This window comes from Somniosus microcephalus, chromosome 4 (assembly GCF_052327205.1).
Source record: "Somniosus microcephalus isolate GS21.2 chromosome 4, FLI_Smic_1.0, whole genome shotgun sequence".
NCBI classification, from domain to species: Eukaryota; Metazoa; Chordata; class Chondrichthyes; order Squaliformes; family Somniosidae; genus Somniosus; species Somniosus microcephalus.
Genome location: NC_140990.1, coordinates 345,866,318 through 345,890,629, shown reverse-complemented (window position 1 = coordinate 345,890,629; position 24,312 = coordinate 345,866,318). Strand labels below are relative to the sequence as shown.

At 57.0% G+C, this 24,312-nt stretch overlaps 1 protein-coding gene across 1 annotated transcript in view; it reads left to right on the top strand.

Moving 5' to 3' along the window:
• The window catches only part of LOC147120742 (natural resistance-associated macrophage protein 2-like), a 135,430-nt gene that overhangs the window by 6,512 nt on the left and 104,606 nt on the right, over window positions 1-24,312 (top strand). Inside the window, exon 2 of the mRNA XM_085984248.1 lies at window positions 12,892-13,037. Coding sequence (XP_085840374.1) covers window positions 12,892-13,037 — 146 coding nt within the window. The remainder of the gene's footprint in view (window positions 1-12,891; window positions 13,038-24,312) is intronic.

Below are 24,312 nucleotides of genomic sequence, written 5' to 3'. Positions count from 1 at the left end.
GGCTGGTGGCAGGTAGTACACTGATCCTTCCTGGGCTGCGGCGGTCTAGAACTCGAGCGGGTGGCTTGCAACGGGGCCGAGCAGCGTTGTCGGGAAGAGGAGAGAGAGAGAGGGTGGAGCACACAGGGCGCGGCCGGTGCTACGAAGCCAGGCAGCGTACAGACCCGAGAAGAGGGAGGCAAGAGTCCCACAGGGTTGTTCCACGACGGGAAAATAATAAAATTTTTAAAAATATTAAACGCGCAGAAAGCCGCGAGGAGCTGCAGGTTGCTACGGAAACCGCGGAAAGCAACGCTAGCAACAGCGGGGAAGAAGGCAAAGCACGGGAGGCGCCATCTTAATCCAGCGGGGAAGAAGACAAAGCACGGGAGGCGCCATTTTGTTAAATCGGGGAAGAAGGCAAAGCGCGGGAGGCGCCATTTTAGAATTCCAAGATGCCGAAGACTGGCTATATCACTGCCTTTGATAATGCAATAGAAGACTGGACCACGTATGCGGAAAGAGTCGAGATATATTGCGAGGCAAACGAAATAGCCGATGCAAAAAAGGCATCGGTACTGCTAAACTTAATGGGCGCAAGAACGTACGGCCTATTGCGGGACCTGATTACTCCAGCCAAACCAAAGGCGAAGAGTTTTAACGGAATTGTTACTATCCTACAGGAACACCTAAACCCTGCACTGCTGCTGATAGCAGAAAGATTTAAATTCCACAGGAGAATTCAGCATAAAGATGAGAGCAATGCTGAGTACCTTACGGAACTACGCAAGCTATCAAAGCACTGCCAGTTCGGAGCAGGACTGGCAGATACCCTACGGGACAAATTTGTCTGTGGACTCCTGAGTGAAGGAACCCAGAAGAAGTTACTCTCAGAGAAAGAGCTGACGCTAGATAAGGCTTTCAGCGTGGCAGTATCGTACGAAGCAGCAGCCAGGGGAGCTGCGGAAATACAACAAAAGCCACAGGAATACGGCACCCATGAAATGACACGGGGATTTGCAAAATGTTATCGCTGCAGCAGAATAAACCATGACCAGAAGGCCTGCTGGTCCAAGGACAAAATATGCAGGCAATGCGGAAAGATGGGACACATTGCACGAGTTTGCAGGTCTGGGAAGAAGACCAACGACAACAAAAAGGCTACTAAGGAACCGTACAGGAAAGTACAAAAGATGACGGACAGTAGCTCTGAAGACCAGATGAGCGATAGTGAATCCGGGAACAAGAGACTAAGCTGTCTCAAACTTCACAACGTAATCGCAAAAGAGGATCACCGAACCATTTGGGTCACCCTCACGATAGCAGGGTCCCAAGTCAAAATGGAATTGGATACAGGACCAGCTCTAGCCGTCATGAATCGACGAGACTACAAGCGGCTATTCTCACACATACCCTTGAGGGAGACATCCATTGTCTTGAGGACGTATACGGGGCAAAAAGTATACCCCAGAGGAAAAATAAGGGTGCTTGTCGAATACAACAGCAAGAAAATACGGAAATTGTATCTCTACATTCTGCAAGATGGTGGACCACCGTTATTGGGACATGAATGGATCAGAAAGATAAGTTTAGACTGGCACTCCATTCAGGCACTGACGGTGGCTGGTAAAAAGGATGATGATGTCACTCCTGGACGATTGTCAACAATCTTAGCTGACACCAAAGAGGTATTTCAACAAGAACTGGGCACTCTTAAAGGCATAACCGCCTCGATAAAAATAGAGGAGAATGCAATTCCCAAGTTTTTCAAAGCAAGACCGGTACCATATGCAATTCGCCCAGCCGTCGAGGCAGAGCTGCAGAATCTGGAGAATGCAGGCGTGTTATCTAAGGTAGACTGGAGCGAGTGGGCGACACCCATCGTTCCTGTCAGGAAGAAAATGTTAAACAATAAGTCTGAGGAGCCAAGGAAGGTTCGCATCTGTGGGGACTTCAAGGTGACGGTGAACCCAGTCCTTCACACAGTACAATATCCTCTTCCAAGGATAGAAGATATCTTCGCCTCACTATCTGGAGGGAAGCGTTTTACAAAAATTGACCTAGCACAAGCATATTTGCAGATGGAGGTTGAAGAATCCTCTAGGAAGTATCTCACGATAAACACTCACAAAGGTCTTTACCAGTATAATCGACTGGTCTTCGGAGTAGCATCAGCTCCGGCGATATGGCAAAGAGCGATGGAACAAGTCCTGCAAGGGATTCCGGGGACTCAGTGTTACTTAGACGACATCCTAGTGACAGGTGAAGATGACAGTGAACACCTTGCCAACCTAGAGCAGGTGCTCACTAGACTACGTGAACATGGGCTACGAGCCAATCGCCCCAAGTGCGAGTTTTTTAAGAAACAGATACCGTATTGTGGCCACGTGATTGATGAAGAGGGGTTGCATAAGTCCCCTGACAAAATTGAAGCGGTAGTTATGGCTCCGGCGCCTGAAAATGTATCGCAACTGAGGGCATTCCTCGGATTGGTGAATTACTACCATAAGTTTTTGCCGAATTTGTCCACAATTCTGCATCCACTGAACGCCCTACTATGAACGGGAGTAGCATGGAATTGGAGCGATGAATGTAAGCGGGCCTTTCAGAAGAGTAAGGACCTAATCACTTCAAGAGAAGTATTGGCTCACTACAACCCATCACTACCGATAAGACTGGCGTGTGATGCGTCTCCCTATGGCATTGGGGCAGTACTGTCACATAAATTCCTTGATGGTTCAGAGAGGCCGATAGCTTTTGCGTCACGCTCGTTAACTTCAGCCGAGCGTAACTACGCCCAGATTGACAGAGAGGCCCTCAGCCTGGTGTGGGGGGTGAAGAAGTTCAATCACTACCTGCACGGTCAGAAATTTACTCTACTAACTGATCATCAACCTCTCATCTCCATTTTCAACCCTCAGAAGGGCGTACCGATAATGACGGCACAACGGCTGCAGAGGTGGTCCCTTTTCCTAGGGGCACACCAATATGACATCGAGTACAAGGGAACTAAACAGCATGGGAATGCTGATGGGTTGTTGCGCCTACCTCTACCGATGGTGGAAGAAGAACTTGCAGTGGATCCAGTGGAGTTATTCCACTCGACTATAGTCGAATGTCTCCCTGTGACGAATGCAAACATAGAAAAGGAAACACGAAATGACCCGACACTCTCCTGGGTCTATGATTTAACGGTGAAGGGATGGCCAGCACATGGCGAACCACTGCTGCCAGCATTCTCGCCGAGAAGAGAACAGCTGTCAGTGTGCAGAGGGACCTTGATGTGTGGATCCAGAGTAGTAATTCCACCCAAATTGACGGACAGAGTGCTCAAGGAGCTTCATGAGGGTCATCTGGGTGGGGTAAAAATGAAGAACTTAGACAGAGCGTTTGTGTGGTGGCCGGGAATCGATAGAGAAATCAATGTTTTTAATTGCGGTGGATGCACATTCAAAGTGGCCAGAGGTAATAAAAATGTCCTCAACCACCACAGAAAAAACTATCACAGTCTTACGAACCATATTCGCCAGGAATGGGCTGCCTGAACAGATTTGCTCTGACAATGGACCACAGTTTGTGTCTGAAGAGTTCCGGAGGTTCTTAAAGAACAATGGTGTTAAGCATTACACATCCGCCCCATATCATCCAGCCACTAATGGATTGGCCGAGAGGTTTGTTCAAACATTCAAGAAGGCTATCAAGGCAATGTGTAATGAAGGTATACCTCTACAACACAAGGTGGATAACTTCTTGTTTGCCTACCGGAATGTGACACATGCGGTTACCAACCAAACTCCAGCCATGATGTTCTTCAATCGAAGACTACGATGCCGCTTGGATTTGGTTAAGCCAAACGTCCGAAGAGATGTGGAGAACAGACAGTTTCAGAATATGAATGAAAGGCCGACCAGGAGTTTTAAGATAGGTCAACCAGTTTTGGCCCGGGACTACCGCACAGAGAAATGGCAGCCAGGAACGATCTGTACACGGCAAGGACCTCTAATGTATACCGTGGACGTTGGAGAGAGCATTGTAAGATGCCATGCTGACCAGATTCTAGAGTCACTGGAAAACGTCAACTCCACACCACGATCTGATACACCTGGCGATGAAACCGAAGTACCAATTGCATCTACCGCAGAATCGGTGATATTGGAAGCAGACGAACCAAACAACAACATTGATCCCGACTCAACCTCACCAGAAGAACCTGATACCCCAAAGAGGCGTTATCCAGACATAATCAGGAAGCCTCCTCAAAGACTGAACTTATAATTGCTTAACCTCAACCAATGTATCTAGCAACCGTAATTGTAATTGTAATTAGTTATTATTTAGCTGTTAAATGAATGTTATGTACTGTTTATCTAAAAGGGGAGGAATTGTTGTGTATGTACCTTTAAGGGAATAACTGGTCTCAGACTGCAGTACCGGCAGTGACCACCCCTGTATAAAAGGCACTAGCAACCTTCTGTAGTTCAGTTTCCCAATTGTCTCCATTCAGTAAAGACTTGTTATAATCAACTCCTGTTGTCCGTGTCTCAATTATACACGGACATAATATTGGGCACCGGATCTTTTTTACTATATGTCTAGGGAAGAGCTTTTTCTCCCACAGAAATTTCCCATTTGAGTCTATGAGTATTACGATGTCAGCCTTGTTGGTGTTTACTGTCTGGTGGCTTTCGCCTGGACTCATAGGTTGTGTGTTGGACTGGAGTGGTCGTGTCTGGTGTGTGCGCTCCTCTTGTGAGCGGCTCGCTTGTGGTTCCACAGTGGTGGGGGAAGACTGAGCTTCAGTATGCTGGTCGGTTTGTGTGGCACCCCCTGTATTGTGTGTCTGCTGCTGTTGTTCAGTGTGGGACTCCAGCTGTTCAGTCAGGCTCTGTATTTTCTTATCTCTAGCCTCTGGTCTAATGGTGCTATCTCTCCTCTATGGCTCTCTTTGTTTTTCTGCAGCTCTTTCACCTGATTCCCAAGTAGATTCAGCTCTCTCCTGTATCTCTCCCTCTCTTGCTTTTGTTCATGTTTCAGTTTAAGGACCTCCTCTCTAAGTTTAACCAGCTCTGTCTCCAACTGGTTAAATTTATCCTTTAGTTGTATCTGGCTGTGTGATCCCAGGGTGTGTGTCCGGTCGGCGCTGGAGGGCTCACTCACTTCCTGGCTAGGCTGCTCTTCTCTTGGTGAGCTGGAAGTGGTAGGGGGAGTATGTGTGGCTTCCTCCCTGGTAATTACGCTGGGGTTGGTCAACTGTACCATGTGGCTGTGGGGCCCCGGGGTGAGTGTCTGGTTAGAACTGTGTGGCTCGTTCACCTCCTGACCAGGCTGATTTACTCCTGGTGAGTTGTCAATGGTGGGGGGAGTGCGATTCGCTTTTTCCCTGTTAGCCACTCTGGGGCTGTTCCTTCCCCTCTCAGTTATTTCTTTCAGTGTCTTGAAGGCCGTTTCAAAGTCGTCGAGGTTGCCTTGCACCAATATTGTTCCGTTATCGTACATGTTGACAGTCGTGGTTGCACTGTCCGGGTCCCCTGGTTTCTTAATTTTCAGTTTGGACCCATTAGCGGTTCTTTCCTGCTTAACCCTGGTATAGTGTGATTTTATTGCTGTGATCCAAGCCGCTGACTGATCTGAGTAAAAAATGAGATTACACTTTTTCCCAGTGCTGTACCAGTCAGCAAAAAGAGTTTCTGGTTTTGCTCTCAGCTGCTCATGCTTGAGCGATTTTTTAGCATTTTTTTTGGTGTTGGGGGGAATCTGGAAGAGTTTGCTCTCAGTGTCCCTCGGGAGCTGCTGTGGCTCCTCTGATTCGCTCATTTTTAGTGTTGTAGAGGTAGAAATTATTGTTGACCTTAGAATAAGCTTTTCTGGGGCCCCGGGTTTGGTGTTTCCCTCTCCCGGCTCGCGAACTTTCCCAGGCCCCGGACTCGCTCGCTCTCCAGGCCCTCCCCAGGCCCCGTACTCACTGTCCTGGTCTGCGTCTGGGATTTGCTGTTTCCCGGTGTCTCCCGGCTGCTCCCCTCCCCCTCAGAGGTCTCTGAGCCTCTGTCTCAGCCCGGCTCCTATGGCCTTTCCCTGGTTTACGGTCCTGTGTTCCGGCCGCCGTTCAGGACTCGCGCTTCGACCTCCGCTCTGGCCCCGCGCGGCCTCCGTTGAGGTGTCGCGCTCCGGCTGATGTTCTGACCCGGGGCACTGTGTCCAGAGTGAGGGGTCACTCTCACAGTGAGACTGACCCGGGGCACCGTGTCCAGAGTGAGGGGTCACTCCTCACAGTGAGACTGACCCGGGGCACCGTGTCCAGAGTCAGGGGTCACTCCCACAGTGAGACTGACCCGGGGCACTGTGTCCAGAGTGAGGGGTCACTATCACAGTGAGACTGACCCAGGGCACTGTGTCCAGAGTGAGGGGTCACTGTCACAGTGAGACTGACCCGGGGCACTGTGTCCAGAGTGAGGGGTCACTGTCACAGTGAGACTGACCCGGGGCACTGTGTCCAGAGTGAGGGGTCACTCTCACAATGAGACTGACCCGGGGCACTGTGTCCAGAGTCAGGGGTCACTCTCACAGTGAGACTGACCCGGGGCACTGTGTCCAGAGTCAGGGGTCACTCTCACAGTGAGACTGACCCGGGGCACTGTTTCCAGAGTGAGTGGTCACTCTCACAGTGAGACTGACCTGGGGCACTGTGTCCAGAGTGAGGGGTCACTCTCAGAGTGAGACTGACCCGGGGCACTGTGTCCAGAGTCAGGGGTCACTCTCACAGTGAGACTGACCCGGGGCACTGTGTCCAGAGTGAGGGGTCACTCCGCACAGTGAGACTGACCCGGGGCACTGTGTCCAGAGTGAGGGGTCACTCTCAGAGTGAGACTGACCCGGGGCACTGTGTCCAGAGTGAGGGGTCACTCTCACAGTGAGACTGACCCGGGGCACTGTGTCCAGAGTCAGGGGTCACTCTCACAGTGAGACTGACCCGAGGCACTGTGTCCAGAGTGAGGGGTCACTCCGCACAGTGAGACTGACCCGGGGCACTGTGTCCAGAGTGAGGGGTCACTCTCAGAGTGAGACTGACCCGGGGCACTGTGTCCAGAGTGAGGGGTCACTCTCACAGTGAGACTGACGGGGCACTGTGTCCAGAGTGAGGGGTCACTCTCACAGTGAGACTGACGGGGCACTGTGTCCAGAGTGGGGGTCACTCCTCACAGTGAGACTGACGGGGCCCACTGGGCAGAGTGCGAATATATCAAAAGAATTTCCCAATCACTGATTCAGTGATACAAACATTCACGGAGGCAGCAATTCACTGATCACTGATTTGCTAATATGGCATCAACTGGGTTAGATTTTAATTCGGCACCCCTGCTGGAATCCTGGGGAATCACTCCCTGGGGAATCACTCCCTGTGGAATCACTCCCTGGGGAATCACTCCCTGTGGAATCACTCCCTGGGGAATCATTCCCTGTGGAATCACTCCCTGGGGAATCACTCCCTGGGGAATCACTCCCTGTGGAATCACTCCCTGTGGAATCAGTCCCCAGGGAATCACTCCCTGGGGAATCACTCCCTGGGGAATCACTCCCTGTGGAATCACTCCCGGGGGAATCACTCCCTGTGGAATCACTCCCTGTGGAATCACTCCCTGTGGAATCACTCCCTGAGGAATCACTCCCTGTGGAATCACTCTCTGGGGAATCACTCCAAGGGGAATCACACCCTGTGGAATCACACCCTGGGGAATCACTCCCTGTGGAATCACTCCCTGAGGAATCACTCCCTGGGGAATCACTCCCTGTGGAATCACTCCCTGAGGAATCACTCCCTGGGGAATCACTCCCTGTGGAATCATTCCCTGTGGAATCACTCCCTGGGGAATCACTCCCTGTGGAATCACTCCCTGGGGAATCACTCCCTGTGGAATCACTCCCTGTGGAATCACTCCCTGAGGAATCACTCCCTGGGGAATCACTCCCTGTGGAATCACTCCCTGGGGAATCACTCCCTGTGGAATCACTCCCTGGGGAATCACTCCCTGTGGAATCACTCCCTGTGGAATCACTCCCTGTGGAATCACTCCCTGGGGAATCACTCCCTGGGGAATCACTCCCTGTGGAATCACTCCCTGGGGAATCACTCCCTGGGGAATCACTCCCTGTGGAATCACTCCCTGTGGAATCACTCCCTGTGGAATCATTCCCTGTGGATTCACTCCCTGTGGAATCACTCCTTGTGGAATCACTCCCTGGGGAATCACTCCCTGTGGATTCACTCCCTGTGGAATCACTCCCTGGGGAATCACTCCCTGTGGAATCAGTCCCTGAGGAATCAGTCCCTGGGGAATCACTCCCTGTGGAATCACTCCCTGAGGAATCACTCCCTGTGGAATCACTCCCTGGGGAATCACTCCCTGTGGAATCACTCCCTGTGGAATCAGTCCCTGAGGAATCACTCCCTGGCGAATCACTCCCTGAGGAATCACTCCCTGAGGAATCACTCCCTGTGGAATCACTCCCTGGGGAATCACTCCCTGGGGAATCACTCCCTGTGGAATCACTCCCTGGGGAATCACTCCCTGTGGAATCACTCCCTGTGGAATCACTCCCTGGGGAATCACTCCCTGTGGAATCAATCCCTGTGGAATCACTCCCTGTGGAATCACTCCCGGGGGAATCACTCCCTGTGGAATCACTCCCTGTGGAATCAATCCCTGTGGAATCACTCCCTGTGGAATCACTCCTGGGGAATCACTCCCTGTGGAATCACTCCCTGTGGAATCACTCCCTGGGGAATCACTCCCTGTGGAATCACTCCCTGGGGAATCACTCCCTGGGGAATCACTCCCTGTGGAATCACTCCCTGGGGAATCACTCCCTGTGGAATCACTCCCTGTGTAATCACTCCCTGGGGAATCACTCCCTGTGGAATCACTCCCTGGGGAATCACTCCCTGGGGAATCACTCCCTGTGGAATCACTCCCTGTGGAATCACTCCCTGTGTAATCACTCCCTGGGGAATCACTCCCTGTGGAATCACTCCCTGTGGAATCAATCCCTGTGGAATCACTCCCTGTGGAATCACTCCCTGTGGAATCACTCCCTGGGGAATCACTCCCTGGGGCATCACTCCCGGGGGAATCACTCCCTGTGGAATCACTCCCTGGGGAATCACTCCCTGTGGAATCACTCCCTGTGGAATCACTCCCTGTGGAATCATTCCTGGGGAATCAATCCCTGTGGAATCACTCCCTGGGGAATCACTCCCTGTGGAATCACTCCCTGTGGCATCACTCCCTGCGGAATCACTCCCTGCGGAATCACTCCCTGGGGAATCACTCCCTGTGGAATCACTCCCTGCGGAATCACTCCCTGTGGAATCACTCCCTGTGGATTCACTCCCTGGGGAATCACTCCCTGTGGAATCACTCCCTGGGGAATCACTCCCTGGGGAGTCACTCCCTGTGGAATCACTCCCTGTGGAATCACTCCCTGGGGAATCACTCCCTGTGGAATCACTCCCTGTGGAATCACTCCCTGTGGAATCATTCCTGGGGAATCACTCCCTGGGGAATCACTCCCTGGGGAATCACTCCCCGTGGAATCACTCCCTGGGGATTCACTCCCTGTGGAATCACTCCCTGTGGAATCACTCCCTGTGGAATCACTCCCCGGGGAATCACTCCCCGGGGAATCACTCTCTGTGGAATCAATTCTTGTGGAATCACTCCCTGTGGAATCACTCCCTGGGGAATCACTCCCTGGGGAATCACTCCCTGGGGAATCACTCTCTGCGGAATCACTCCCTGTGGAATCACTCCCTGTGGAATCACTCTCTGTGGAATCAATCCTTGTGGAATCACTCCCTGTGGAATCACTCCCTGTGGAATCACTCCCTGGGGAATCACTCCCTGTGGAATCACTCCCTGGGGAATCACTCCCTGAGGAATCACTCCCTGGGGAATCACTCCCTGTGGAATCACTCCCTGGGGAATCACTCCCTGGGGAATCACTCCCTGTGGAATCACTCCCTGGGGAATCACTCCCTGGGGAATCACTCCCTGGGGAATCACTCTCTGCGGAATCACTCCCTGTGGAATCACTCCCTGTGGAATCACTCCCTGGGGAATCACTCCCTGGGGAATCACTCCCTGTGGAATCACTCCCTGTGGAATCACTCCCTGGGGAATCACTCCCTGGGGAATCACTCCCTGGGGAATCACTCTCTGCGGAATCACTCCCTGTGGAATCACTCCCTGTGGAATCACTCCCCGGGGAATCACTCTCTGTGGAATCAATCCTTGTGGAATCACTCCCTGGGGAATCACTCCCTGGGGAATCACTCCCTGGGGAATCACTCCCTGTGGAATCACTCCCTGGGGAATCACTCCCTGAGGAATCACTCCCTGTGGAATCACTCCCTGTGGAATCACTCCCTGTGGAATCACTCCCTGTGGAATCACTCCCTGGGGAATCACTCCCTGTGGAATCACTCCCTGTGGAATCACTCCCTGTGGAATCACTCCCTGGGGAATCACTCCCTGTGGAATCACTCCCTGTGGAATCACTCCCTGGGGAATCACTCCCTGGGGAATCACTCCCTGTGGAATCACTCCCTGGGGAATCACTCCCTGAGGAATCACTCCCTGTGGAATCACTCCCTGAGGAATCAATCCCTGTGGAATCACTCCCTGTGGAATCACTCCCTGTGGAATCACTCCCTGGGGAATCACTCCCTGGGGAATCACTCCCTGTGGAATCACTCCCTGTGGAATCACTCCCTGGGGAATCACTCCCTGGGGAATCACTCCCTGTGGAATCAATCCCTGGGGAATCACTCCCTGTGGAATCACTCCCTCTGGAATCACTCCCTGTGGAATCACTCCCTGTGGAATCACTCCCTGAGGAATCACTCCCTGTGGAATCACTCCCTGGGGAATCACTCGCTGTGGAATCACTCCCTGTGGAATCACTCCCTGTGGAATCACTGCCTGTGGAATCACTCCCTGTGGAATCACTCCCTGTGGAATCAGTCCCTGGGGAATCACTCCCTGTGGAATCACTCCCTGTGGAATCACTGCCTGTGGAATCACTCCCTGAGGAATCAGTCCCTGGGGAATCACTCCCTGTGGAATCATTCCCGGGGAATCACTCCCTGTGGAATCACTCCCTGTGGAATCACTCCCTGGGGAATCACTCCCTGTGGAATCACTCCCTGGGGAATCAGTCCCTGTGGAATCACTCTCTGTGGAATCACTCCCTGTGGAATCACTCCCTGGGGAATCACTCCCTGTGGAATCACTCCCTGTGGAATCACTCCCCGGGGAATCACTCCCTGTGGAATCACTCCCTGTGGAATCACTCCCTGTGGAATCACTCCCTGGGGAATCACTCCCTGTGGAATCACTCCCTGTGGAATCACTCCCTGAGGAATCACTCCCTGGGGAATCACTCCCTGGGGAATCACTCCCTGTGGAATCATTCCCTGTGGAATCACTCCCTGGGGAATCACTCCCTGGGGAATCACTCCCTGTGGAATCACTCCCTGTGGAATCACTCCCTGGGGAATCACTCCCTGTGGAATCACTCCCTGTGGAATCACTCCCGGGGAATCACTCCCTGTGGAATCACTCTCTGTGGAATCACTCCCTGTGGAATCACTCCCGGGGAATCACTCCCTGTGGAATCACTCCCTGTGGAATCACTCCCTGTGGAATCACTCCCTGTGGAATCACTCCCGGGGAATCACTCCCTGTGGAATCACTCCCTGAGGAATCACTCCCTGTGGAATCACTCCCTGGGGAATCACTCCCTGTGGAATCACTCCCTGTGGAATCACTCCCTGTGGAATCAATCCCTGAGGAATCACACCCTGTGGAATCACTCCCTGTGGAATCACTCCCTGTGGAATCACTCCCTGAGGAATCACTCCCTGGGGAATCACTCCCTGGGGAATCACTCCCTGTGGAATCACTCCCTGTGGAATCACACCCTGTGGAATCACTCCCTGTGGAATCACTCTCTGTGGAATCACTCTCTGGGGAATCACTCCCTGTGGAATCACTCCCTGTGGAATCACTCCTTGTGGAATCACTCCCTGTGGAATCACTCCTTGTGGAATCACTCCCTGTGGAATCACTCCCTGTGGAATCACTCCCTGGGGAATCACTCCCTGGGGAATCACTCCCTGGGGAATCACTCCCTGTGGAATCACTCCCTGTGGAATCACTCCCTGTGGAATCACTCCCTGGGGAATCACTCCCTGTGGAATCACTCCCTGGGGAATCACTCCCTGTGGAATCACTCCCTGGGGAATCACTCCCTGTGGAATCACTCCCTGGGGAATCACTCCCTGTGGAATCACTCCCTGTGGAATCACTCCCTGGGGAATCACTCCCTGGGGAATCACTCCCTGTGGAATCACTCCCTGAGGAATCACTCCCTGGGGAATCACTCCCTGTGGAATCACTCCCTGAGGAATCACTCCCTGTGGAATCACTCCCTGTGGAATCACTCCCTGTGGAATCACTCCCTGGGGAATCACTCCCTGTGGAATCACTCCCTGGGGAATCACTCCCTGGGGAATCACTCCCTGTGGAATCATTCCCGGGGAATCACTCCCTGGGGAATCACTCCCTGGGGAATCACTCCTTGTGGAATCACTCCCTGTGGAATCACTCCCGGGGGAATCACTCCCTGTGGAATCACTCCCTGGGGAATCACTCCCTGTGGAATCACTCCCTGTGGAATCACTCCCTGTGGAATCACTCCCTGGGGAATCACTCCCTGTGGAATCACTCCCTGGGGAATCACTCCCTGGGGAATCACTCCCTGTGGAATCACTCCCTGTGGAATCACTCCCTGGGGAATCACTCCCTGTGTAATCACTTTCCGTGCTTAATACATTAAATCTCTTCCCATTTGCAGAGAGTTGTGAGGATGCTGTTGATTCCCACCAGGATAACAATCGGAGCATCGAGGGGGAACCCGCAAACCCCCCAGAGTATGACAGAAAATCCTGCGACGGGCAACCGTACTTGGATGAGAAGATAATAATCCCAGATGCGGGAATGGTGAGCTCACATTCCTGCCTCTTCCACAATTGTGGTTCTCTTTATTTGCATTGATGAGATCTCCATATTTTTTGTTTTAATGACTCACCCGCCAGGTTCCTGCGTTTCCAGCTCAGGGGGTGGGGGCTGGGTTCATGTCAGAGAGCAATACATGCAGCACTGAGGGAGCGCCGCACTGTCGGGGGGGCAGCACTGAGGGAGCGCCGCACTGTCGGAGGGGCAGTACTGAGGGAGCGCCGCACTGTCGGAGGGGCAGTACTGAGGGAGCGCCGCACTGTCGGGGGGGCAGCACTGAGGGAGCGCCGCACTGTCGGAGGGGCAGTACTGAGGGAGCGCCGCACTGTCGGAGGGGCAGTACTGAGGGAGCGCCGCACTGTCGGAGGGGCAGTACTGAGGGAGCGCCGCACTGTCGGAGGGGCAGTACTGAGGGAGCGCCGCACTGTCGGAGGGGCAGTACTGAGGGAGCGCCGCACTGTCGGAGGGGCAGTACTGAGGGAGCGCTGCACTGTCAGAGGGGCAGTACTGAGGGAGTGCTGCACTGTCGGAGGGGCAGTACTGAGGGAGCGCCGCACTGTCGGAGGGGCAGTACTGAGGGAGCGCCGCGCTGTCGGAGGGGCAGTACTGAGGGAGCGCTGCACTGTCGGAGGGGCAGTACTGAAGGAGCGCCGCGCTGTCGGAGGGGCAGTACTGAGGGAGCGCCGCACTGTAGGAGGGGCAGTACTGAGGGAGCGCCGCACTGTCGGAGGGGCAGTACTGAGGGAGCGCCGCACTGTCGGAGGGGCAGTACTGAGGGAGCGCTGCACTGTCAGAGGGGCAGTACTGAGGGAGTGCTGCACTGTTGGAGGGGCAGTACTGAGGGAGCGCTACACTGTCATATGGGCAGTACTGAGGGAGCGCTGCACTGTCGGAGGGGCAGTGCTGAGGGTGTGCTGCACTGAAGAAGGGGCAGAACTGAGGGAGTGCTGCACTGTCAGAGGGGCAGTACTGAGGGAGCGCTGCACTGTCAGAGGGACAGTGCTGAGGGAGTGCTGCACTGTCGGAGGAGCAGTATTGAGGGAGTGCTGCACTGATAGAGGGACAGTACTGAGGGAGCGCTGCACTGTCGGAGGGGCAGTACTGAGGGAGTGCTGCACTGTCAGAGGGACAGTACTGAGGGAGTGCTGCATTGTCAGAGGGGCAGTACTGAGGGAGTGCTGCACTGTCGGAGGGGCAGTACTGAGGGAGCGCTACACTGTCAGTGGGGCAGTACTGAGGGTGTGCTGCACTGTCGGAGGGGCAGTACTGAGGGAATGCTGCACTGATGGAGGGGCAGTACTGAGGGAGCGCTGCACTGTCAGAGGGGCAGTACTGAGGGAGCGCTGCAATGTTGGAGGGGCAGTACTGAAGGAGCGCTGCACTGTCGGAGGGGCAGTACTGAGGGAGTGCTGCACTGTCAGAGGGGCAGTACTGAGGGAGCGCTGCACTGTCGGAGGGGCAGTACTGAGGGAGCGCTGCACTGTTGGAGGGGCAGTACTGAGGGAGCGCTGCACTGTCGGAGGGGCAGCACTGAGGGAGCGCTGCACTTTCAGAGGGGCAGTACTGAGGGAGTGCTCCACTGTCTGAGGGACAGTACTGAGGGAGTGCTGCACTGTCAGGGGGGCAGTACTGAGGGAGCGCTGCACTGTCGGAGGGGCAGTACTGAAGGAGCGCTGCACTGTCGGAAGGGCAGTGCTGAGGGAGCGCTGCACTGTCGGAGGTGCAGGACTGAGGGAGTGCTGCACTGTCGGAGGTGCAGGACTGAGGGAGTGCTGCACTGTCAGAGAGACAGTACTGAGGGAGCGCTGCAGTGTCGGAGGGGCAGCACTGAGGGAGCGCTGCACTTTCAGAGGGGCAGTACTGAGGGAGTGCTGCACTGTCAGAGGGACAGTACTGAGCGAGTGCTGCACTGTCGGAGAGGCAGTACTGAGGGAGAGCTACACTGTCGGAGAGGCAGTACTGAGGGAGCGCTGCACTTTCAGAGGGGCAGTACTGAGGGAGTGCTGCACTGTCAGAGGGACAGTACTGAGCGAGTGCTGCACTGTCGGAGAGGCAGTACTGAGGGAGAGCTACACTGTCGGAGAGGCAGTACTGAGGGAGCGCTGCACTGTCGGAGGGGCAGTACTGAGGGAGCGCTGCACTGTCGGAGGGGCAGTACTGAGGGAGTGCTGCTCTATCAGAGGGACAGTACTGAGGGAGCGCCGCACTGTCGGAGGGGCAGTACTGAGGGAGCACTGCACTGTTGGAGGGGCACTACTGAGGGAGCGCTGCACTGTCGGAGGGGCAGTACTGAGGGAGCGCTGCCCTGTCGGAGGGCCAGTACTGAAGGAGCGCTGCACTGTCGGAGGGGCATTACTGAGGGAGTGCTGCACTGTCAGAGAGACAGTACTGAGGGAGCGCTGCACTTTGGGAGGGGCAGTACTGAGGGAATGCTGCACTGTCAGAGGGACAGTACTGAGGGAGTGCTGCACTGTCGGAGGGGCAGTACTGAGGGAGCGCTACACTGTCATAGGGGCAGTACTGAGGGAGCACTGCACTGTCGGAGGGGCAGTACTGAGGGTGCGCTGCACTGTCGGAGGGGCAGTACTGAGGAAGCGCTGCACTGTCGGAGGGGCAGTACTGAAGGAGCGCTGCACTGTCGGAGGGGAAGTACTGAGTGTGTGCTGCTCTGTCAGAGAGGCAGTACTGTGGGAGCGCTGCACTGTTGGAGGGGCAGTACTGAGGGAGCGCTGCACTGTCGGAGGGGCAGTATTGAGGGAGCGCTGCACTGTCATAGGGGCAGTACTGAGGGAGCTCTGCACTGTCGGAGGGGCAGGACTGAGGGAGCGCTGCACTGTCGGAGGGGCAGTACTGAGGGAGCACCGAACTGTCGGAGGGGCAGTACTGAGGGTGTGCTGCACTGTGAGAGGGACAGTACTGAGGGAGCGCTGCACTGTCGGAGGGGCAGTATTGAGGGAGCGCTGCACTGTCAGTGGGACAGTACTGAGGGAGCACTGCACTGTCGGAGGGGCAGTACTGAGGGAGCGCTGCACTGTCGGAGGGGCAGTACTGAGGGAGTGCTGCACTGTCGGAGGGGCAGTACTGTAGGAGCGCTGCACTGTCGGAGGGGCAGTACTGAGGGTGTGCTGCACTGTCAGAGAGGCAGTACTGAGGGAGCGCTGCACTGTCGCAGGGCTGTACTGAGGGAGCGCTGCGCTGTCGGAGAGGCAGTACTGAGGGAGCGCTGCACTGTCGGAGGGGCAGTACTGAGGGAGCGCTGCACTGTCGGAGGGGCAGTACTGTAGGAGCGCTGCACTGTCGGAGGGGCAGTACTGAGGGAGCACTGCACTGTCGGAGGGGCAGTACTGAGGGAGCGCTGCACTGTCGGAGGGGCAGTACTGAGGGAGTGCTGCACTGTCGGAGGGGCAGTACTGTAGGAACGCTGCACTGTCGGAGGGGCAGTACTGAGGGTGTGCTGCACTGTCAGAGAGGCAGTACTGAGGGAGCGCTGCACTGTCGCAGGGCAGTACTGAGGGAGCGCTGCTCTGTCGGAGAGGCAGTACTGAGGGAGCGCTGCACTGTCGGAGGGGCAGCACTGAGGGAGCGCTGCACTGTCGGAGGGGCAGTACTGAGGGATTGCTAGACTGTCAGAGGGACAGTACTGAGGGAGTGCTTCACTGTCGGAGGGGCAGTACTGAGGGAGCGCTACACTGTCATATGGGCAGTACTGAGGGAGCACTGCACTGTCGGAGGGGCAGTACTGAGGGAGCGCTGCACTGTCGGAGGGGCAGTACTGAGGGAGTGCTGCACTGTCGGAGGGGCAGTACTGTCGGAGCGCTGCACTGTCGGAGGGGCAGTGCTGAGGGTGTGCTGCACTGTCAGAGAGGCAGTACTGAGGGAGCGCTGCACTGTCGCAGGGCAGTACTGAGGGAGCGCTCACTGTCGGAGAGGCAGTACTGAGGGAGCGCTCACTGTCGGAGAGGCAGTACTGAGGGAGCGCTGCACTGTCGGAAGGGCAGGACTGAGGGAGCACTGCACTGTCGGACGGGCAGTACTGAGGGTGCGCTGCACTGTCGGAGGGGCAGTACTGAGGAAGCGCTGCACTGTCGGAGGGGCAGTACTGTAGGAGCGCTGCACTGTCGGAGGGGCAGTACTGAGGGTGTGCTGCACTGTCAGAGAGGCAGTACTGAGGGAGCACTGCACTGTCGCAGGGCAGTACTGAGGGAGCGCTGTGCTGTCGGAGAGGCAGTACTGAGGGAGCGCTGCACTGTCAGAGAGACAGTACTGAGGGAGCGCTGCACTTTAGGAGGGGCAGTACTGAGGGAGTGCTGCACTGTCAGAGGGACAGTACTGAGCGAGTGCTGCACTGTCGGAGAGGCAGTACTGAGGGAGAGCTACACTGTCGGAGAGGCAGTACTGAGGGAGCGCTGCACTGTCGGAGGGGCAGTACTGAGGGAGCGCTGCACTGTCGGAGGGGCAGTACTGAGGGAGTGCTGCACTATCAGAGGGACAGTACTGAGGGAGCGCCGCACTGTCGGAGGGGCAGTACTGAGGGAGCACTGCACTGTTGGAGGGGCACTACTGAGGGAGCGCTGCACTGTCGGAGGGGCAGTACTGAGGGAGCGCTGCCCTGTCGGAGGGCCAGTACTGAGGGAATGCTGCACTGTCAGAGGGACATTACTGAGGGAGTGCTCAACTGTCGGAGGGGCAGTACTGACGGAGTGCTGCACTGTGGGAGGGGCAGTACTGAAGGAGCGCTGCACTGTCGGAGGGGCATTACTGAGGGAGTGCTGCACTGTCAGAGAGACAGTACTGAGGGAGCGCTGCACTGTGGGAGGGGCAGTACTGAGGGAATGCTGCACTGTCAGAGGGACAGTACTGAGGGAGTGCTGCACTGTCGGAGGGGCAGTACTGAGGGAGCGCTACACTGTCATAGGGGCAGTACTGAGGGAGCACTGCACTGTCGGAGGGGCAGTACTGAGGGTGCGCTGCACTGTCGGAGGGGCAGTACTGAGGAAGCGCTGCACTGTCGGAGGGGCAGTACTGAAGGAGCGCTGCACTGTCGGAGGGGAAGTACTGAGTGTGTGCTGCTCTGTCAGAGAGGCAGTACTGTGGGAGCGCTGTACTGTTGGAGGGGCAGTACTGAGGGAGCGCTGCACTCTCGGAGGGGCAGTATTGAGGGAGCGCTGCACTGTCATAGGGGCAGTACTGAGGGAGCTCTGCACTGTCGGAGGGGCAGGACTGAGGGAGCGCTGCACTGTTGGAGGGGCAGTACTGAGGGAGCACCGAACTGTCGGAGGGGCAGTACTGAGGGTGTGCTGCACTGTGAGAGGGACAGTACTGAGGGAGCGCTGCACTGTCGGAGGGGCAGTATTGAGGGAGCGCTCACTGTCGGAGAGTCAGTACTGAGGGAGCGCTCACTGTCGGAGAGGCAGTACTGAGGGAGCGCTGCACTGTCGGAAGGGCAGTACTGAGGGAGTGCTGCACTGTCGGAGGGGCAGTACTGTAGGAGCGCTGCACTGTCGGAGGGGCAGTACTGAGGGTGTGCTGCACTGTCAGAGAGGCAGTACTGAGGGAGCGCTGCACTGTCGCAGGGCAGTACTGAGGGAGCGCTGCGCTGTCGGAGAGGCAGTACTGAGGGAGCGCTGCACTGTCGGAGGGGCAGTACTGTAGGACCGCTGCACTGTCGGAGGGGCAGTACTGAGGGAGCACTGCACTGTCGGAGGGGCAGTACTGAGGGAGCGCTGCACTGTCGGAGGGGCAGTACTGAGGGAGTGCTGCACTGTCGGAGGGGCAGTACTGTAGGAACGCTGCACTGTCGGAGGGGCAGTACTGAGGGTGTGCTGCACTGTCAGAGAGGCAGTACTGAGGGAGCGCTGCACTGTCGCAGGGCAGTACTGAGGGAGCGCTGCTCTGTCGGAGAGGCAATTCTGAGGGAGCGCTGCACTGTCGGAGGGGCAGCACTGAGGGAGCGCTGCACTGTCGGAGGGGCAGTACTGAGGGATTGCTAGACTGTCAGAGGGACAGTATTGAGGGAGTGCTTCACTGTCGGAGGGGCAGTACTGAGGGAGCGCTACACTGTCATATGGGCAGTACTGAGGGAGCACTGCACTGTCGGAGGGGCAGTACTGAGGGAGCGCTGCACTGTCGGAGGGGCAGTACTGAGGGAGTGCTGCACTGTCGGAGGGGCAGTACTGTCGGAGCGCTGCACTGTCGGAGGGGCAGTGCTGAGGGTGTGCTGCACTGTCAGAGAGGCAGTACTGAGGGAGCGCTGCACTGTCGCAGGGCAGTACTGAGGGAGCGCTCACTGTCGGAGAGGCAGTACTGAGGGAGCGCTCACTGTCGGAGAGGCAGTACTGAGGGAGCGCTGCACTGTCGGAAGGGCAGTACTGAGGGAGCACTGCACTGTCGGACGGGCAGTACTGAGGGTGCGCTGCACTGTCGGAGGGGCAGTACTGAGGAAGCGCTGCACTGTCGGAGGGGCAGTACTGTAGGAGCGCTGCACTGTCGGAGGGGCAGTACTGAGGGTGTGCTGCACTGTCAGAGAGGCAGTACTGAGGGAGCACTGCACTGTCGCAGGGCAGTACTGAGGGAGCGCTGTGCTGTCGGAGAGGCAGTACTGAGGGAGCACTGCACTGTCAGAGGGGCAGTACTGAGGGAGCGCTGCACTGTCGGAGGGGCAGTACTGAGGGAGTGCTGCACTATCAGAGGGACAGTACTGAGGGAGCGCTGCACTGTCGGAGGGGCAGTACTGAGGTAGCACTGCACTGTCGAAGGGGCACTACTGAGGGAGTGCTGCACTGTCGGAGGGGCAGTACTGAGGGAGCGCTGCACTGTCGGAGGGGCAGTACAGAGGGAGCACTGCACTGTCGGAGGGGAAGTACTGAGGGAGCGCCGAACTGTCGGAGGGGCAGTACTGAGGGTGTGCTGCACTGTCAGAGGAACAGTACTGAGTGAGCGCTGCACTGTCGGAGCGGCAGTATTGAGGGAGCGCTGCACTGTCAGTGGGACAGTACTGAGGGAGTGCTGCACTGTCGGAGGGGCAGTACTGAGGGAGTGCTGCACTGTCAGAGGGATAGTACTGAGGGACTGCTGCACTGTCAGGGGAGCAGTACTGAGGCAGCGCTTCACTGTCGGAGGGGCAGTACTGAGGGAGTGCTGCACTGTCAGAGAGACAGTACTGAGGGAGCGCTACACTTTTGGAGGGGCAGTACTGAGGGATTGCTAGACTGTCAGAGGGACAGTACTGAGGGAGTGCTTCACTGTTGGAGGGGCAGTACTGAGGGAGCGCTACACTGTCATATGGGCAGTACTGAGGGTGTGCTGCACTGTCAGAGAGGCAGTACTGAGGGAGCGCTGCACTGTCGCAGGAAAGTACTGAGGGAGCGCTCACTGTCGGAGAGGCAGTACTGAGGGAGCGCTGCACTGTCGGAGGGGCAGTACTGAGGGAGTGCTGCACTATCAGAGGGACAGTACTGAGGGAGCGCTGCACTGTCGGAGGGGCAGTACTGAGGGAGCACTGCACTGTTGGAGGGGCACTACTGAGGGAGCGCTGCACTGTCGGAGGGGCAGTACTGAGGGAGCACTGCACTGTCGGAGGGCCAGTACTGAGGGAATGCTGCACTGTCAGAGGGACATTACTGAGGGAGTGCTCAACTGTCGGAGGGGCAGTACTGACGGAGTGCTGCACTGTGGGAGGGGCAGTACTGAAGGAGCGCTGCACTGTCGGAGGGGCATTACTGAGGGAGTGCTGCACTGTCAGAGAGACAGTACTGAGGGAGCGCTGCACTTTGGGAGGTGCAGTCCTGAGGGAATGCAGCACTGTCAGAGGGACAGTGCTGAGGGAGTGCTGCACTGTCGGAGGGGCAGTACTGAGGGAGCACTGCACTGTCGGAGGGGCAGTACTGAGGGGGCGCTGCACTGTCGGAGGGGCAGTACTGAGGAAGCGCTGCACTGTCGGAGGGGCAGTACTGAAGGAGCGCTGCACTGTCGGAGGGGAAGTACTGAGTGTGTGCTGCTCTGTCAGAGAGGCAGTGCTGTGGGAGCGCTGCACTGTTGGAGTGGCAGTACTGAGGGAGCGCTGCACTGTCGGAGGGGCAGTATTGAGGGAGCGCTGCACTGTCATAGGGGCAGTACTGAGGGAGCTCTGCACTGTCGGAGGGGCAGGACTGAGGGAGCGCTGCACTGTCGGAGGGGCAGTACTGAGGGAGCACCGAACTGTCGGAGGGGCAGTACTGAGGGTGTGCTGCACTGTCAGAGGGACAGTACTGAGGGAGCGCTGCACTGTCGGAGGGGCAGTATTGAGGGAGCGCTGCACTGTCAATGGGACAGTACTGAGGGAGCACTGCACTGTTGGAGGGGCAGTACTGAGGGAGCGCTGCACTGTCGGAGGGGCAGTACTGAGGGAGTGCTGCACTGTCGGAGGGGCTGTACTGAGGGAGTGCTGCACTGTCGGAGGGGCAGTACTGTAGGAACGCTGCACTGTCGGAGGGGCAGTACTGAGGGTGTGCTGCACTGTCAGAGAGGCAGTACTGAGGGAGCGCTGCACTGTCGCAGGGCAGTACTGAGGGAGCGCTGCTCTGTCGGAGAGGCAGTACTGAGGGAGCGCTGCACTGTCGGAGGGGCAGCACTGAGGGAGCGCCGCACTGTCGGAGGGGCAGTACTGAGGGAGCGCTGCACTGTCGGAGGGGCAGCACTGAGGGAGCGCTGCACTGTCGGAGGGGCAGTACTGAGGGATTGCTAGACTGTCAGAGGGACAGTACTGAGGGAGTGCTTCACTGTCGGAGGGGCAGTACTGAGGGGGCGCTACACTGTCATATGGGCAGTACTGAGGGAGCACTGCACTGTCGGAGGGGCAGTACTGAGGGAGCGCTGCACTGTCGGAGGGGCAGTACTGAGGGAGTGCTGCACTGTCGGAGGGGCAGTACTGTCGGAGCGCTGCACTGTCGGAGGGGCAGTGCTGAAGGTGTGCTGCACTGTCAGAGAGGCAGTACTGAGGGAGCGCTGCACTGTCGCAGGGCAGTACTGAGGGAGCGCTCACTGTCGGAGAGGCAGTACTGAGGGAGCGCTCACTGTCGGAGAGGCAGTACTGAGGGAGCGCTGCACTGTCGGAAGGGCAGTACTGAGGGAGCGCTGCACTGTCGGACGGGCAGTACTGAGGGTGCGCTGTACTGTCGGAGGGGCAGTACTGAGGAAGCGCTGCACTGTCGGAGGGGCAGTACTGTAGGAGCGCTGCACTGTCGGAGGGGCAGTACTGAGGGTGTGCTGCACTGTCAGAGAGGCAGTACTGAGGGAGCGCTGCACTGTCGCAAGGCAGTACTGCGGGAGCGCTGTGCTGTCTGAGAGGCAGTACTAAGGGAGCGCTGCACTGTCGGAGGGGCAGTACTGAGGGAGTGCTGCACTATCAGAGGGATAGTACTGAGGGAGCGCTGCACTGTCGGAGGGGCAGTACTGAGGTAGCACTGCACTGTCGAAGGGGCACTACTGAGGGAGTGCTGCACTGTCGGAGGGGCAGTACTGAGGGAGCGCTGCACTGTCGGAGGGGCAGTACAGAGGGAGCACTGCACTGTCGGAGGGGAAGTACTGAGGGAGCGCCGAACTGTCAGAGGGGCAGTACTGAGGGTGTGCTGCACTGTCAGAGGAACAGTACTGAGTGAGCGCTGCACTGTCGGAGCGGCAGTATTGAGGGAGCGCTGCACTGTCAGTGGGACAGTACTGAGGGAATGCTGCACTGTCAGAGGGACAGTGCTGAGGGAGTGCTGCACTGTCGGAGAGGCAGTACTGAGGGAGCGCTACAATGTCATAGGGGCAGTACTGAGGGAGCACTGCACTGTCGGAGGGGCAGTACTGAGGGTGCGCTGCACTGTCGGAGGGGAAGTACTGAGTGTGTGCTGCTCTGTCAGAGAGGCAGTGCTGTGGGAGCGCTGCACTGTTGGAGTGGCAGTACTGAGGGAGCGCTGCACTGTCGGAGGGGCAGTATTGAGGGAGCACTGCACTGTCGGAGGGGCAGTACTGAGGGAGCACCGAACTGTCGGAGGGGCAGTACTGAGGGTGTGCTGCACTGTCAGAGGGACAGTACTGAGGGAGCGCTGCACTGTCGGAGGGGCAGTATTGAGGGAGCGCTGCACTGTCAATGGGACAGTACTGAGGGAGCACTGCACTGTCGGAGGGGCAGTACTGAGGGAGCGCTGCACTGTCGGAGGGGCAGTACTGAGGGAGTGCTGCACTGTCGGAGGGGCAGTACTGTAGGAGCGCTGCACTGTCGGAGGGGCAGTACTGAGGGTGTGCTGCACTGTCAGAGAGGCAGTACTGAGGGAGCGCTGCACTGTCGCAGGGCAATATTGAGGGAGCGCTGCGCTGTCGGAGAGGCAGTACTGAGGGAGCGCTGCACTGTCGGAGGGGCAGTACTGAGGGAGCGCTGCACTGTCGGAGTGGCAGTACTGAGGGAGTGCTGCACTATCAGAGGGACAGTACTGAGGGAGCGCTGCACTGTCGGAGGGGCAGTACTGAGGGAGCGCTGCACTGTCGGAGGGGCAGTACAGAGGGAGCGCTGCACTGTCGGAGGGGCAGTACTGAGGGAGCGCTGAACTGTCGGAGCGGCAGTATTGAGGGAGCGCTGCACTGTCAGTGGGACAGTACTGAGGGAGTGCTGCACTGTCGGAGGGGCAGTACTGAGGGAGTGCTGCACTGTCAGAGGGATAGTACTGAGGGACTGCTGCACTGTCAGGGGAGTAGTACTGAGGGAGCGCTGCACTGTCGGAGTGGCAGTACTGAAGGAGCGCTGCACTGTCGGAAGGGCTGTTCTGAAGCAGCGCTTCACTGTCGGAGGGGCAGTACTGAGGTTGTGCTGCACTGTCAGAGAGACAGTACTGAGGGAGCGCTACACTTTTGGAGGGGCAGTACTGAGGGATTGCTAGACTGTCAGAGGGACAGTACTGAGGGAGTGCTTCACTGTCGGAGGGGCAGTACTGAGGGAGCGCTACACTGTCATATGGGCAGTACTGAGGGAGCACTGCACTGTCGGAGAGGCAGTACTGAGGGAGCGCTGCACTGTCGGAGGGGCAGTACTGAGGGAGTGCTGCACTGTCGGAGGGGCAGTAATGTAGGAGCGCTGCACTGTCGGAGGGGCAGTGCTGAGGGTGTGCTGCACTGTCGGAGAGGCAGTACTGAGGGAGCGCTGCACCGTCGGAGGGGCAGTACTGAGGGAGCGCTGCACTGTCGGAGGGGCAGTACTGAGGGAGTGCTGCACTATCAGAGGGACAGTACTGAGGGAGCGCTGCAC